This window comes from Manis pentadactyla, chromosome 5, assembly GCF_030020395.1.
Source record: "Manis pentadactyla isolate mManPen7 chromosome 5, mManPen7.hap1, whole genome shotgun sequence".
In the NCBI taxonomy this organism is placed as follows: domain Eukaryota; kingdom Metazoa; phylum Chordata; class Mammalia; order Pholidota; family Manidae; genus Manis; species Manis pentadactyla.
This window is the reverse complement of record NC_080023.1, coordinates 12,510,808-12,527,197: the sequence shown is the minus strand read 5'-3', so window position 1 is coordinate 12,527,197 and position 16,390 is coordinate 12,510,808. Positions and strand designations below refer to the sequence as shown.

Sequence of the window (16,390 nt, the reverse complement as noted above, 5' to 3'; positions counted from 1 at the left end):
GTGACAAGTGGTTGCCATGGTAATTTCTCATTATTGCTGAATTGAAAAATAATTACTCTGGCAAAAATCCCACATAACCTGTCAGTGCTTAAGTTAAAGATGCCGGGGGGCAGCCTGGCACTAGGATCCTTTTTTGGTGGAGAAGGACAGAGATGGGAACAGGAGAGACTGTGGGATGGAAGGAAAATGCTCTGCGGATTTTGCAATATAATTAGGACTCTCCTCTGTTATTTGACCCAAGTGCACCTCTCGTCCTGATAAATGATTTGACTGTCAGTGGTCCTCGGGCTCACCTGTGAGCTGGGACAAAAGGACCAAGGATTTTAATCGCAGAGATGCATAGAGGGGATTATTTAGAGTGGAAAAACTGCAATGGTATTTTTACCCAATTAAAATATATGAGAATTATTGGCACCACCCCCTGCCTATGTTCAGGATGAGCTAATTTCATCTTTATATACCTGGAGGCTGCTTTATACTGTTGTTACTTGCCAGCTTTGGGAAAAGAGTCTACTTTTTACTTATTAATATTCACTAAACACTAAATACGTACTGTTCAGATACTAAGCAGCAGCAAGGAATTGGAAAGATCTGTCTGCTTGGAAAAGGCCTCAGCTCATAGAAGCCCTGTAGTGGGCACATAGAGCAAGATTCTCTGCCTCTCGTCCTGCAATTTGGAGCATTTGGTGCTTAGTGATCGTGTCTCATGAGACATTTTGGAGAACCATGAAGACCGTATGCTTGCTGTCTGGTATCAGTGTCAAGAGATAATCTTCTTTTTGGTTAATGAAGACCCTGAGATACATTCTGCCTTAAAGAGAATGATAAATGTATTATTATTATTATTATTATTATTATTATTCCATTATTGCATCGTCTTTGGACTTCTAGGTCCCTCCTTCTGGCAGAGCGGACTCTATTTTGTAATTATGTTGATCCTGTTATTAGATTCCACTTGGAAATATGTCTCTTGGAAGTGTACTTTGTTCCAGCCCATGTGTCAGTCAGACCAGAAGTCTTCAGTCTGGAAGCATAGGGATTTCCTAGTAAAAGAACCAAAATACAGACAAACACACGCCCCACACCTAGGCATGGCCACTTTAAATTCATACTCCAGAGAAATTCTTGTACATATGCACAAAGACACACAATGAAGATATTTATCACAGCACTGTTGTAATGGCAAAAAAATAGAAACTGTCGGGAGATCATTAGTAGCAAAATGCTTAAATAAGATATATTACATTCATTCAGTGCACTAGCATGTAGCTCCTATAAAAAGAGGAGCCCCAATATATAAAATAGATAGGCCTCCAAAACACAATATTGAATGAAATAAAGGAAGTTTAAGGAAGGGAATATAATGCATGATATCATTTAGATAAAATATTAAAAACATAAAATAGGACTATACATGAATGGAGTCATGTATGTATATAAATGCACAGATGAGGTAGGCAGAGGCAGTTATTTATGGGACCCTGGGGCAGGGGAGAGACAAATGGAACACAAAATGGGGACCGAGGACATTTATTTTTATTTATAATTTTTAATCCCTTTTAAAAAGGAAAATAAGATACCATTTTAATAATTGTTAATTCTGGATAACGGGTATAGGGATCTTCATATTATCCTCTGTTCTCTATTTTTAAAAATTAATAATGTAAAACCTCACTTATTTAAGTTACAATCAGGAAGTGTATTCACTTAACCAACGTTTCACGGAAAAGGGCAAGAAAACACCCAAAAGGTGGCTCCGTAGAATGGCGGTGTGGATGTGAGATGATTTTGCAAGTCTCTACCTCAGTCTGAACTTCTCACATGTGTGGGTGGTGCACGAAATGAGGCATGAGCACTGTGACAGGAGAAGGCTCAGCTTGAACTGTCCTGGTCCCCTGGCTGCTCAGTTTAGGCTCTGAAGATCCTACAGTATTAGAGGAAGAATCTTCCTCACCATGTGGGTATGGCCTCTGTTCATTCTGTCGTTCTGCTCCTTTCTTGGGTCATCTACTGGTGAGAGCTCTGTTGGGGAATGAAGAGACACCTGATTCCCAGTCCCTGTCCTGAAGGACCTCACAATCCACCACAGGATTACAAGGTGGTGAGTCAATTACAGTTTGATCCACACTCTAATGAGGGCATAGTTTCTACGGTTTCAGGCTTAGGAGACAGTGAAGGAGCCCAAGGACCGGAACTAGGTGTGTGTCGCATATTCCAGGCCGTATGAACAACATACGCAAGACAGGGAACAGGAGGTGGTTATCTGGGAACCCTTGGTTCAGAAAGGGAAGTTACCCAAGGTCCCTTGGCTGGTCAGTGTCAAGGCACTTCTGGGTTAATCTCCAAGGTACTTTGACTTGAGGGGATTGCCTGTCAAGGAGTGAGAGTGGTCAGCTGCACCTCACTTGTCCTTCAAACTTTGGGGGAAACCAGATGAGTGAGCTTCTCTTTGGAATCCTTGCTTCAAAACAGCCTTGACAGTTTACTCACACTGCCTCCAACTGGTCGGTTTGCTGAACGTGGCTCAGTTGCCTGCTCTGAAGGGAAAACTGGGAACTTTGTGGTTCTTTCCCTTTTCCAATGACGGAGGTGCTAGGTTTACAATCAAGAGGCAGAAATGCTAGCCCGTAGACTGAACTGCAGAGTTTTAACCAGTCCATTTTCTTTTATATTCCAACTTTTATATTCCAACTCATGAGGTAACTGTGTGGCTAAGCCATGTGCTTCTACCTGTAAGGACTGTTAGACCTTCTGCTAGAGATTTCTTACTTGGTTCAGCAGAGGTCTTTGAAGTTGTGTTTCAGCCATTGTCTGGACTCCTAGCCTTGTTAGTATGCAAATTTCTTCCACAAAATTGCCTAACTGATCCCAGGAACCATCGCTGGCAGCAAAATAGAATGAAGAGGTGTTAAAAGAGGAAGTTTATTTTCAGGAAAACCACTGTGGGAAAGAAGAGAATCTGTAAAAGCTGGGGGAGGAAATGCTCAGATAGAATTTCCTCTAGTGAAGGCCTGCCTCTTCTACTGCTCTGAACCATTTTGTCTTCAACCTAAGGCGGAAAATCACTTTATAAGCAGAATCATTTGGGAAAGAACATGGGCTGGTAGGTTCATCAGCTGTGACAAATGTCCCACTCTGGTGGGGAGCATGGATAGAGGGGGGGCCTGTGTGTGTGTTGGGGCGGAGGGTATAAGAGAACTCTTTTACCTGCTTCTTAATGTTTCTGTGAACCCAATCCAACTGTAAAAAAAATCAAAATCTATTTTTAAAAATGGACTGGAGTTAGGCAGACTTGTATGTGAACTTTGGATTCACCACTTCCTAGCTGTCTGATCTTTATTGAGTAGTTTAACATTTTTGAAATTCAGATTCTCTGTTTATAAATACTTTCAGGGTCAAATAAGACAGTAGTGAATAATGATAGCTGCCATTTAGTGAACAGCTACTGTGGGCTAGGCAGTTACTCCTTAGTCTTCATAGTTGACTGAAATTATTATTTCTACTTTACAAATGAGCAAATAGATGCAAAGAAGTCAGGGGACCTGACTAAGGTCATCCATCTAACAAGAGGCAGAATTCATATGTTGAAGTCAGTGTTAAACAGGTTAAGGATATAAATTCTATGAGGCTGCTTGCTCTGCTCTTTGGTAGCAATTAGGTGAATATAAAATGGTTCAATTCATGAAAAGCACTTAGAAAATAGAGGGCTATGGGTACTATTAAACTAGGGTCCCCCAAACATGTGCTCCTTTCAAAATTGGTTTATTTAACACCAACAGAAGATGTTTCTATACTTGACATTTAGCAATATTTTCTTAAAGCTCTACTTTTTATATTTCCTTTTCTACATATATGTATGGGAGGCATTTACATATTGGTGTTGTGGGGCAGTTGACAATTATAATTTTAAAATATGGCAAAAAATTTTCACGCCAGTTTAAAAATATAGGCCAAGAGACAAAATAGGGTCAATAATCAAGATCTCTGGAAGACTTTGTAAAAAGACTTTCTTGAACTGGGTTTGTGATGGTATAACAAGGATTTCATTCATTCATTCATCCCATAAACCAAAAAATGCTTCTTTTATGTACCTGTTTTGTGTCTGGAACTATGAACTTATATATTACCTTTTTATTTTTGGAATGTTTATCCAAGATTCATAACCAAAGCCAGTTGACCTTTCTGAACCTGATGTAACCTTCTCCTACCAAACCTGTCCTGACATTTCATGGGACACCAAATCCTGTCATATTCCACTGAAGTTGGTTTGAAACAAATGGCATCTCCCCTAATTGGCTGATTATGGCTGTGTTAGCTTCTGCCGACACTCCCTTGTCTGGACCCTGTGTGACCTGTGTGGCTGCTCTTAGGTAGTTCTCACACCTCACTTTTCCTGAGTCCCTTCTTTTCTCCCAGAGACTTCAGGTCAGCCTGCATTGTCCTTGGGCTTTCACCTTTCTGTGCTCTATTTTCTAGTAGAAATGCTAGAATCCAAGAGGGAGATTACAGGAAAGCATACAGGATCAGGTGGAGCACCTGACCTAGTCCCTGGGCCTTTGGATAATCAGCAGGGCAAAGGAGAATTGATGAGTATTTGTTCAGAGTTTGTGTCATAGACAGGTGATGTTGTACAATAAATGGGTTACAAGTAGTTGAGATAAGGGGATGCACTTGGTTTATCAGCAGGGTGTTTTACAAAGTCCATTTTTGATGCAGAGTTCCTTAGAACATGGGATATCTCATCCCAAGGAAATCACATTAAAGACAGTAGACAGAGGCAAGAAAAGGGCATTTCATTGATCTTCACTGTGGCCTGGGGATTATGCTGGCCGCTTTGTACCCGCTGATGCATCAAATCTTCACGTCTACTTTGCAAGATAGTTATGATTGTTGCCCTTGGTGTTGCCTCTACTCTGCAAGATAATTACTACTGTTGTTCTTTTTATAATTCGTGTATGTGTGTTTTTGTTATCATCCTCAACTTCCAAGTAAGGAAACAGGCTCAGGGAGGTAAAGAAAGGAGTCTAAATTCACACAGCTGGGACGAGATAGTGCTGTGATGACGCTGCCCCTGAGGGTTACCTGTAGGAGTGAATTATATCAACGATGCGGTAACACCTACTGTACTGCATGGTGCTAGGTGGCCTCCTAGGCGTGAGTCCTGGCAAAGGGGCAGTGCAATAAAGCAAAGAGCTGGAAGAAGAAACCAGCGCAAGGCAGAATATTCCCCTATGCCTTTCCTTCCCAAACACTGCCCGAGAACTGAGTTAGGCAGAGGTTGGGGCAGGGCTTGGATGTCCAGGGGTACAAGTTTAAACCCAGCTCCACTATTTTGACTGCATGTACTTCAGCTGGTACATGTCCCACCAGTGTTATGGTTTCTGCAGTTGTAAAGAGAGATAAATTGCAGTGTGAGCAGTTTCATTCATTCGCTGGACAGCTTTTATTGAGTAGTCTCGTGGACTTGACACCATTCGGTGGCTTGGGAGACCCAACAGTGAACCAAACAGAGCCCCAGCTCCCAAGAAAATTATATTATACTTAAAAAAAAGAAGAAGTAGTAAAGAACTCCCCCAGGAACCAGTGAGGTAGTAAGGAGTAAGTGGGAAAATACGCATGAAGTACTTAGAATTGTGCTTGGCATGTGGTAAGCACTCAGTGAATGTTAACTATTATTCTTTTTCCATCTGTATAGCAATTTGAAGTAAAGTAAACCAGTGTATCCAGGTTTCCAAATAAGGTTTCTTTCTAAGCCCACTGATTTTTCTAGAAGCTCTGACAGTTTCCATGGAACCCAGTTCTTGTGCTGTGGTCGAGGGTATGGAGTGAGGCTGCCCGTTAGTTCCTCACTTGACTGCCTCCAGCTGGTGAATTTTGAGCCCTTTGAGGGTTGGGACCAATCTCTCATTCAGCTGTGTATTCAGAGCGCCTGCACATAAAAAGTGCTCAATAAATATTTGTTTTTGAAAGGAGAAAAAGGCAGGTCGTTTGTATGAGGAGCCATGAATTGCCCCTGGGTTGTTTTATATTTACTGTGTTTTACGAAGAGAAGTGTTGGCTTTTGGTGTGGGGATTGGGAAGAGGTCAGAGAAAAAGAGACAAAAATATTCATTTATCTGAGCTGCTGCTTTTCTGAAAAGAGGACAGGATCAATCTTTGGTGGCCCTTGAATTATTCTTGCCAAGACTAAAGGCTTGTTCCTGACTCGTGCCGGTGACAACAACGGAATGTTGTCATAAGCAGAACAACTCAATACCAAGAAGAGAGGCTTGTGACACTTCCAGGCTGCAGCAGTGGGGCCTTTGAGTGCGGAGCATAGGCCCCTCTGTTCCTTCCCCCTTTCTGGCAGGCAGCTGCAAGCCATCTTGTCCTGAAGTCTGGCCCTAACCAAGAATTCTCTAGAAAATGACTGCACTTAAGAATTTGGGGGTGTACCAGGCACTGTACTGATTTCCCCCTTCTAAATATGACGTTCTGCCTAACCTTCCTAATTCACTGATACAGGATAGAGGGCCCCCTCTCTCCATGATTAGCAATGACTTTAACTGCCTTAAACAGAGCCAGTTGTGTTTTCTGGATGAGCCAGGGAAACACTCAATCCAAAACCAACAGTTTATGTGGATGGTTTACATTCTGCTAAACATCTCTATTTTTAATAATAATTTTAATAAGCTAGTGATTGTCTATAATTTAAAAACAGTCCTCAAGAACAGTCCATGTGTATGTGATGGTTCCTTTTGCATACCTCATCTGTATATGGATATGTATGTATATATGTCCAGGAGCAATACCTCTATCTCTCACAGGGATATTTCCATAAGAGTAGGGCTGCAAGTCACACACACCCTCTTCTGAGTAACTTTTCTTTTAAAAATTTACTCTCCTTAGCTTCTTTGTAATATTGCGGTTTCTGTTTGTAAATCAGACTCTTACAGGAGCAAAGAGAAAAGAGAACAAAAGTTGAATGTATTTTACATTGTCTGCAAACTCTTTTGTTAAAAAATGTCACATTGTGTTCCATAGTATGTTTATTAAATCTCCCCAAATACATCCTTGAGAATTAATTTTCATTCAGTCTGCATTAACTCATTGATTGAATTGGAATTCAGTCGTCATCTGAGGCTATTAATTTGAAAAGTGACCACACGCCTGCCCGCCCACCCCACTTCTAGAACTCCCACACACGTATGCTAAGTAACAAGCCAGCTGGTGACTGGATTTTTCTTTCTTATCCCTTTTCTTTTCCTCTTTGAGACACTTGCTGCTCTTGCCTGTTAAATAAATGATCTGTCTCTTTGCAGGATAGCGACAACCTCTGGTGGGATGCATTTGCCACTGAGTTTTTTGAAGATGACGCCACATTAACCCTTTCATTTTGTTTGGAAGATGGACCAAAGCGATACAGTAAGAAAGAAGTTTATTTTTCTAATGTTCCCTCTTTTTGCGCCTGTAAGAAAACCACAGGGGTCTTCAGAGAATAGCACAGTGCTGACAGCCTGACAATAATACCTCCACTCGTGATGATGTTCTTGCTTCTGATCAAGGCATTGTGACCGGGTGGCAGCCCGAGTCGGCTGGGAGAGATTTCCTTCAAGCCGTAGGATGTTTGGGCACTTACCTGTTTAGAGAGCCAGGCAGAGACGGACCCAGTCACCAGTGATAAGTGGGAGCTGAATTCTGGAGCGTTTCCATGTCTTCCCTGGGACCCTCTTTTATCCTTGACAGCTGCCACTTCACACTCAATGTTCTGCTTCCGAAGTTTCCTTTAAAAAAAAAAAATCCTCACAGTCCCTGTGTCAGCCACATCCTTCTAATTCCCTCTTATCAATTATCTCAGGTATTTGACAAGTGCTATCTTTTCTCAGGGGCGGGGGAGGCCACAGCTGTGTGGAACATACAGTTTGGGGTTAGTGTTGACAGAATTATAGCTCCTTGTCTTTCCGGCGAGTGATAACTCTGTAAAGATCCTCAAATCACTGCCTGTGGCCCCTTGGGTAGCAGCTGATCTGTGCTGATTAGGTTCAGCCAACTTGTCAGAGCTCAGATTTTCTAGTTGTGCTGCAAGACCGAGAGGCATAGATACATCAGCACAAAAGCAATTAATGTCCAGTTAAATCAGAGAGAGATGTGTTTTCAGAAATCAGTGTTGCATGTATGAAAGGATCTGTCAGAGGGTAAAAAATCCCAAATGTCACAGACACGGACATGATGATGGAACCCACCATAGTATGTATGACGACGTCAGTCCCGAACATTGAGCAGTTGACAGATAATAAGGTTCTTGGTAAACAGGATTAGAAGATCTGATGGTTGCTGAATTTATCTTGGAACCACTCAGATACAACAACAGTTTATATTTTTAATTTTAAAGGACTTTACACAACTTAGTAGTATTTGGATCTGTTGTTGGTGAGTTGATTAATTATGCTAACATATGCATGGTGATTTTGCACTGGTGGCAAATGGGGGAGAGCAGGACAACGTGGATTTGCTGCCTAATTGGAACTCATTGCCAGGAGCATGTCTCTAGATTTGTTCATTGTGGGCTTTGAAGGGCATGGGGTAGTTCTAATAAATATTTGGGTGAAGGGCAGCTAGTACACCAGACACCGGGCTATTGTGGTGTGTCTTTACACTCAGCATGATGACCTCCGGTGCAGGTATTGGCAAAACCACTTCGTGGGTGTCCTGAGGAGCTGATCTGCTTTCCTGTGTGTGGGAACAGCCTCCAGCCAGAGAAAGCAGGATAGGCGGGTGCAGAAGCTGCAGTTTCAGAAGCCCCTGGGAGATAAATTAACTCAGCAATCCAACAATTACTCTCTCCCCCAAAGCCTGCCTGATCAATGATGAATAATTTTGAACCAAGTGGTTATCCATCCTCCCAACCTTCTTATTTTTTTCTGAGGCATAGGCGCAGATAACCATGTTATCATTGTTTTATGTTCCTGTGCTGTTTTTTGGTTTGTGAATCCATCAGGTCTGCTCAGAGAACTAGAATTACCATTTGGAAGCCTATACTAATAACACAGAGTCTCCATCTTCCTTCTGTCCACTCCTCCCTCCCCGCCACCCCAGCACCACTTCAGGGAGAGGCATGAGCAGCATCTATTTAAGATCTTATGTCCATGTACAGGAGTAAATGCCTGATGAGGAGCCATTCTTGCCCAGGTTTCTTTGTTTCTCTGAGCCAAAATATTTCCCAAGTGGAAAAGAGAAACAAAGATGATTGACAGGCTGGAGCCGAGTCTCATCGGCTGCTTTGCTGACAGCCTGGTGATGTGCACATGCTGCTGATGTGGGCACGAGTGACAGCTGATTGACAGCCCTGGACGGCAGACAGAAAGATGAAGCGCGCTTAGAACGCCCGAAGTGCGGTGTATTTGCTGTGCGCTGAGCTCAGTCACTGCCACCTTAACCCATTCGGGGTCCAGGCCCTCTGTGCTATGCTTGGAAAACACCTGCTAGCACTGAGCTGCAGGCTACAGCTTTTCCTTGAGACCTCCCAGGTTTCTGAGAACTTTGCAGTTCTGAGGAAGAAAAAAAGATTTGGCTCTTATAGTTGTATATATAATTTTTTTCCCCAAATTACATTCATTCTAGCTACCAAGAAATATTCCAGATGAGGTTTATTTAGCCCTTACCAGAAAAAAAAAAGTTTCCTTCTCCCTTCTCCTCTCTGTCTTTAGAGGGTTTGACCCTCTGGCTATAAAATATCTTCTCTCTAAGCTACCGTACATCCTGTAATATGCGTTTGCTTATTTCTTTGTTGTCCATCACCCCCTATTACAATGATATTTCCATGTGAACAGTGGCTTTTTTGATTTACTGCTAAATTCTCAGATTAATATGGGGACTTGCACATAATAGATAGTCAACAAATATTGGTTGAATAAATGATTGAATGAATGAATGGATATAATGAAGAAGTTTCTATCACCAAACAGAAAGTTGGTGATCCCTTTACCAAGATCACTGAATTTTTCTTAAGTGGGAAGAACCTGACCCCCAGTGCTCTGCTGGCCTTCAGATGAGCTCTGGGGTACCGTGTGATCTCCTTTAAGGAAGAGGGGGCAACCAGCGATATAACTATTTAAGAAATGTATTGCACTTCCTTTCAGAAAGTTCCTCAGTACTGGTTGTGTAGCACCACCCACTCCAGTCCCTAAGCTCTTCACTCTCCTGATGGGGGAGCAGCCCGTCCCCAGGCAGGACATGAGTGGGCCAGGTGAAGGCCTCCTGGAAGACTGGGGAGAGGTTGGTGTGGACGAGTTTGCTGGGCCATGCTAGAAATTGCACTGTGTACCCCTGCCCTTGCTTGCAGAGCATCAGGAAGAGGGGAGAAGTTGGAAGTTCCAGGGAGGTAGTTTGCTCCTTAGGTTAGGTGGAATCTCAAGTTGGGAAGAGGTCAGAGATAGGCAATGCCCTTTCTGTCAGTATGTCAGTGGCTAAAGACCCTTAGAGTTGAAAAGCATCTTTTCTAAAAATAGAAACTTGGTCCAGAGAGCCCCAGCTGGTGAGTCACTGGGCCTCAGGTTGACTGACTCCTATGTCGACGTCGGGGCACCCTTCCTCCCCTCCCCGCATCCTATCCCTACATCATCCCAAAGCTAAGGAGAAAGAAATGGATTTGTCAGTTCACACATTTCCAGGAACACAAGTAACTACTGTGTCTTATTTGACACAGGAGGCAAGGGACGCAGAGGAACGGGCTTCTCAAAGCCCTCTGCGGGCTTACTTACAATTCTAAGTCCGGTGTGGTGCGCTCCTTTCCTTGGCTGTCTTGTGCAGAAGCTGACAGCCCTAGGTGGGTCACTCACTGATGGCTTCAAGCAAGTATTGATTTCCTTCTTCACCTTTTCTGAGCATGTAGCAGAACTGTGCCCCATAGTAGTCTCTCTCCTTGTGGCCATCACAAACACCCTTTGGGTAAAGGTACTGGTAACCCCCACAGGAGACCCAGTTCATATCCATGTCCAGGTCCGTGTTGCCGTGTTCTTCATCTACAGGAAGTATGTGGTTCCAAATTTGATCAGGAAATATTTCTCTGCAGGTAGAGATGCGTGGGGAAAGTTCTCATTTGCATGGTATTGGTGAGGCTGGACATTGCGCCTTGTAGCAGAAAAGGCACTAGGGTTAGGTGCAAACACTCTTGGATTTTGACCCATGCTTTGACTGGTAAACAGTGCTTCCATTTCCTCACCTGTAAAATGGGTATAATGCTACCACCACTGGATTATGGTGAAAATTCAGTAAGATAATACAGTCAAAGGGTCTCAAACCATTTGAAGCATAGTATAGTCAGCACTGACTATTATTAATGATAATGCACAACCTTGGCATCACTATAGCTTCTGTCCACTGGAGAAGCTTGCCATTTGGCAAGTGCTTTTCAAGTGTGCTCAGTGTGCAGAGCTTGGCACAGACGTTAGCTGGTCAGCTGGGAGCCCATGCAACCTCTCTGATGTGCAGCTTCTGCTGAAATGCAGCATTGAACAAACTACCTGCTCTTTCAACTGCAGAAACCTAGTGTCATCACTGGTAAGTGGGTTATGTGCAGAAGGAAGGAAATGGATGGAAAGGGTGATGAGTATGTGTGGGGCTCTGTACTTTGGTGGGCTAATGGCACCAAACACTAAACCATGTGTAGGTTGGCATTGCTTTGGAAATTAGGGTGAAAAATGATGTAACTACTAGAATGCCATCTTGTTTCAGGGGACTGCCCATTGGCCTGCTTTTTAGGGAAAGCTGTGTGGTTCAGGCAGGGGTTCAAGCCCAGTTTTGTCTTTTACCATCTATGTGATTTGGTGTAAGTCACTTTCTAAGGGTAAATGGCCTCTTCCGAAAAGTGAGGACTTTATGAGACGATGCATGTAAAGTTCTTAGCAGAGTTTCTAGCACCTTAAAAATGCACCATAAATAGCTGCTATTTAATTGAATTCCAGTGCTGCCTCTAAATTGAGATCCAGAACAATTCAGATAGAATTGTCATTAATCCTTTAACTACTGTTTGGGGTTGGTGGGTCCTAGTAATTTGCTCTCAAGCACTTGTCATTTCATCTGGACTTCCACAGTCTGTCTAGAATGAGGATTTCTGACAGGAATGCCCACCTACATAGTCACATTAGCCAAAGATGTTTCTTTTCCTCTGTAGCTGCCAAGGGACCATTCACTCTCCCCAAAAAAGGAAGTTGTTTTAGGACATGTCATTGCTCTTGGTGCCATTATTTTCTTCCCTTATCCTCTGTCAGGTCCCATTAGATAGTTTAAAGAATGGCTAATCAACCCCTCTGTGGAGTCATTTCCACACTCGCTGTTTCTCTTTTACATTTTCCTTCCCCCCACCTTTTTCCTGAAAGTTCTGATAGCATTGCAATACTGATGAAGTTCTTCAATTTTGTCTTGTACCGTGTGTTTCTATGTGCTGTGTATTTGAAAGTGTCCCCCTAAGGTAGAGAAATTCTATGAGGCCTGAGTAGCTTCACCATCTCTGGTTACTATTTTCCTCCTGCTTTTCATAGGTTCACCTCGTGCAGCTGTCCTTCTATGGGGCTTGATGTATAGAAATCCTGACTGCGTTGCCCCTCCACCTCACTCTCCTTTTCTCTCTCTCTAATATCATGTCCCACGATTAAAATTGTACTTCTGGGAAAATCACTCCTTGAATATGCATGCATTTTGACACCATACTTAACAGCTGTGGCATCAATGTGGCCATTTTTTTAAAGTTACGTGAAAATGTGCACTGAAGCACATGGGGGGCAGGGGTTTCCAAGGACGGAATATGTGCGTGGCATCTTTTCTATGAATAACACATCTCTAGAGCCCACCTGAGATCTGGAAAGGTGCAGGTTCGCCTGGCCATGCTTGAAGACCTGAGTTTCCTCAAGTGACATGTGCCAGCTAATCCTGGAGCTCTTCCTCTGTAAAGTAACTTCATTCCTCTGGAATTTACTCATTCTTTTTTTTTTTTTCTTTCTTTTATGGAAACAGAGCTCAAAATCACAGACTTCGAAGCACCATGAGTCATTGCTCTGCCGTAGCCGCATGGTGCCAGACATGCGATGTGACGTTAGGCATGTTGCTTAAGCTGTCAGCCTCAGTTTCTTCATATGTAACATCAAGGTGATAAGGCTACCATCATTGAGTACTTGTGAAGATTACATGGCATGTCACCTCAGCTTAGTCTGGAAAGCACACAAGAAATGCTTACTGAGTGAGTGAATGAATGGTTGAATGACTAAGAGAAGGAGTTAAACCTATAATGTGTCAGTCATTTGGAATTAAAATACAGGATAGTTTCCATTAGTCATTCGGTTACTTGGCACCAAAGAGGAAAAACTCTGAATTTGGGTAAAGCCAAGTCAGACATATCTTCTTTCTATACAGAAACCTTAATAATGTAATGACCAACTGGGAGAAGAACTGATATCAGTGGAATATGGTCATTTAAACAACCAGTCCCAAACTATTGCAATTATGACACCTGTCCAACAGAGGGTGAGGTTTCCATCCCCTATTTTGCTCAGAGAGCAACGAGCTGTTGGTGTAGTAATTGAGTGCCAGCCACTGTACTAGGCACTTTTGGGCTTATGTCTTATTTGCTGAGGAACGGATGACAGGAAATGGACTTTGGTTGCATTTAAAAAGTTATTTCAGAGAATGTGCCTCCTCAGAGTAGCCTTTGATGGTTCGTTACTGAATGATTGTGGCATTTTCGATGCATAATGACTTAGATGTCTCTGTCTCAGATGACTGGAAAATGCTTTCCTTTGCATGGAGCTGAACTAAATGGTTTCTGGGTGGCTATAGCCTCTGAAGTTGTGATTTTATTGCATGACCCTTTTAAACAGCAGTCTTTATTAGACTGGCAAGATTTGGAATAAAGTTAGGACTAAAGTGGATTTTCATCTGAAATTCATTTCTTCCTGCACTTACTCACTGATTCATTCATTCAGAACTCACTGAACTCTTGCTACTCATTGTCATAGTGGGGCAGACCGTGCTTGAGAGGAAGGCAGCTCATCACACTTCTTTCTATGTACCCTTGATTTCATTTTATTTAAAACTCCTACCTTAAGTTGACATAATCAACTAAGTAGCTCAAAAAGAAAGTATTCTTGTGACAAAATATAAAATCTTGAACTGGTTATAGAAAAGGCTTGAGAGAAGGCCTGCCTGATAGATGAACTGACAGACGTCTGGATTAAAAACTTCTGAAGGGGTAAAAGGAGAATGAATCTCTTCCCATCTGTGGTTTCAAATTGATAATACCAAGAGTTGCAAATTGGCCATAACAATAGATGGAGCAGACATTCCATTCTCTCATGGCTAATAAATACCACACTAATGATCACATGAGATAATGGACAGAAAAGTACTCTGAATAAAATTGAAGAGTTATACAAGTTGAAGTATAATTATCATCATATTTATAATTGATATTTAGGATTTGGTTACTTTTAAGTTTCCCTTTGTAAGTCAAGCAGTTAAGAAATCTGGGATAATCATTGGATCTTTCCTCCTGGGGTTAAAATTCATGGTCAAACAAATATCCAAGCTTGAGCAAGTTGGACCTGTGACTGCCCTTAAAAGCTTAGCTGGGTATCAAAGGAGGTACCAAACTGGAAATGGATGTTGTGTAGGTTTTTTAGTCTCTGTGTGACTAAGATATTTATGGGATCCTGGCACATGCGTTTCTTGGCACTTGGTCTCACGAAGTATATTCCTTTCCTACACCTCCCTAAGGTTCTCAAACCAAGATGGCCCTACTCATTCATGGGTAACAGGACGAATGTGCCAAAATTTTTCATTATCACAATGACAGATGGTGCTACTGGCACTTATTGTCTGAGGGCTGGAGATGATAACTGTTTTGCACAACAGAAAATTATTAACAAACATCTCACCTGACACTCTTACCTCCAGTTTATTCACTTCTTGAATATAGGGATGCTAGATAAAATGTAAGAATACAAATGCAATACTTGGGGGATAATTATACTACAGTAGTATTTGTTGCTACATCTAAAATTAAAAGTTAGCTGGGCATCCTGTGTTTTTCTTTCTTAAATCTGGCAGCCCTTCCTGAAGGATCCCAATTTCCATTCAGATATGAAATCTTGACAATTCCAGAGCAGCTATAATAGGGTGTGAGCATGATACATTATTTGGAAAAAAACTCTAAGAGATTTTTTGATGGTCCTGTTTTTCACAGAGGTCCTGCCTCTGTTTATGTTCAGCAGCTGTACTCATGAGCCCCACCTAAAGAATGAAAGGGCAGCAGAGGGTGGGGTGGGCTACAAGGTGAAGCCTGCCTGAATTTAAATCCAAAGTCCATATTGCAGGCCTCCTGTAATTGATCAGCATTTGGGCAGGCTCTGAGCAAACCCGCATAGAGCATCTCCTAAAGAAGCTTACAGGATAAGGAGAGAGAGAGAGATACATAAACCGTCACCTCTAATGCAACGGCATCACCACAGCAAAAGCAGGGCAAGCAAAATATAATGGGACATTGAGAAGGTGGTGATCAAGCCTGCTTCCGGTGGAAAAGACTCGGGCTGGCAAGGACGTCTCTCTAACTTCTAAAACCCTTCGTTTCCTAACGCCCTGACAAACACTACCGCAATGCCTTGCAAATATAAGGTCTGCAGTCAGTATCTGTGGACCGAATGACATAGCCCTGGTACAAATAGTACAGATCTGACCCAAGGCATCTGAATGTTTAGCTCACAGGCACATTGTTGCATATAGGCTTTTCCCCATGTTTTAATGAATTCCTACCATCACAATTTTAAGCTGTAGCAACTTATTTTGTATTATAGAGTAAAAGAAATGTCGTGGGGCAATTTGGAAATTTATCCACAAACCGAACTAGGACTTGAGACTCACATTTTCAACACCAAACTACAACCACATCTACCCAACCAGCAACACGAAGACTGATTTTTTTTTTTCCTTTGGTGGGCTTGGGTTGGTAGAGCATATCACCACATAGTTAGTCTGCCAGCCTCATGGTAAATCCAACTGTGTCATCAAATTTCATAGACTAACTAGTCCTCAGCCATGGTTAACTAGGTTAACTGGTAACATGGATCTTCTTATCAAATGGATCTTACTGTACATAAATTTCAGTTGAAACACCTATTTACTGAAGCATTCTCAAGAACTTTCCAGGTGTCACTTCCATGCCCTGGCAATAAGAAGATGAGGAGCTGAAGATCGAGTTAGCTATTGCTTCTAGGCTTCGAATATTAGCAGAGTGTAGCTAGATCTTTTCATATAAGTGCCCTCTGCCTTTTGTAATGAACATTTCCTTAATAATGCTCACCACCGTATTTTTAGACTCTATATCCAAATGTAACATTGGTATCATTTTCTAACAAAAAGCATT

At 42.2% G+C, this 16,390-nt stretch overlaps 1 protein-coding gene across 14 annotated transcripts in view; it reads left to right on the top strand.

Annotated features, from left to right (window-relative positions):
* Positions 1–16,390, top strand: part of LDB2 (LIM domain binding 2) — a 373,064-nt gene that overhangs the window by 138,845 nt on the left and 217,829 nt on the right. For 13 of the 14 annotated variants that reach the window (XM_036921059.2, XM_036921058.2, XM_036921057.2 and 10 more), the window contains exon 2: positions 7,302–7,404. In XM_036921059.2, coding sequence (XP_036776954.2) covers positions 7,302–7,404 — 103 coding nt within the window. Of the gene's footprint in view, positions 1–961; positions 2,102–7,301; positions 7,405–16,390 lie in introns of those variants that run through there. The other variant, XM_036921060.2, reaches the window with a different exon arrangement.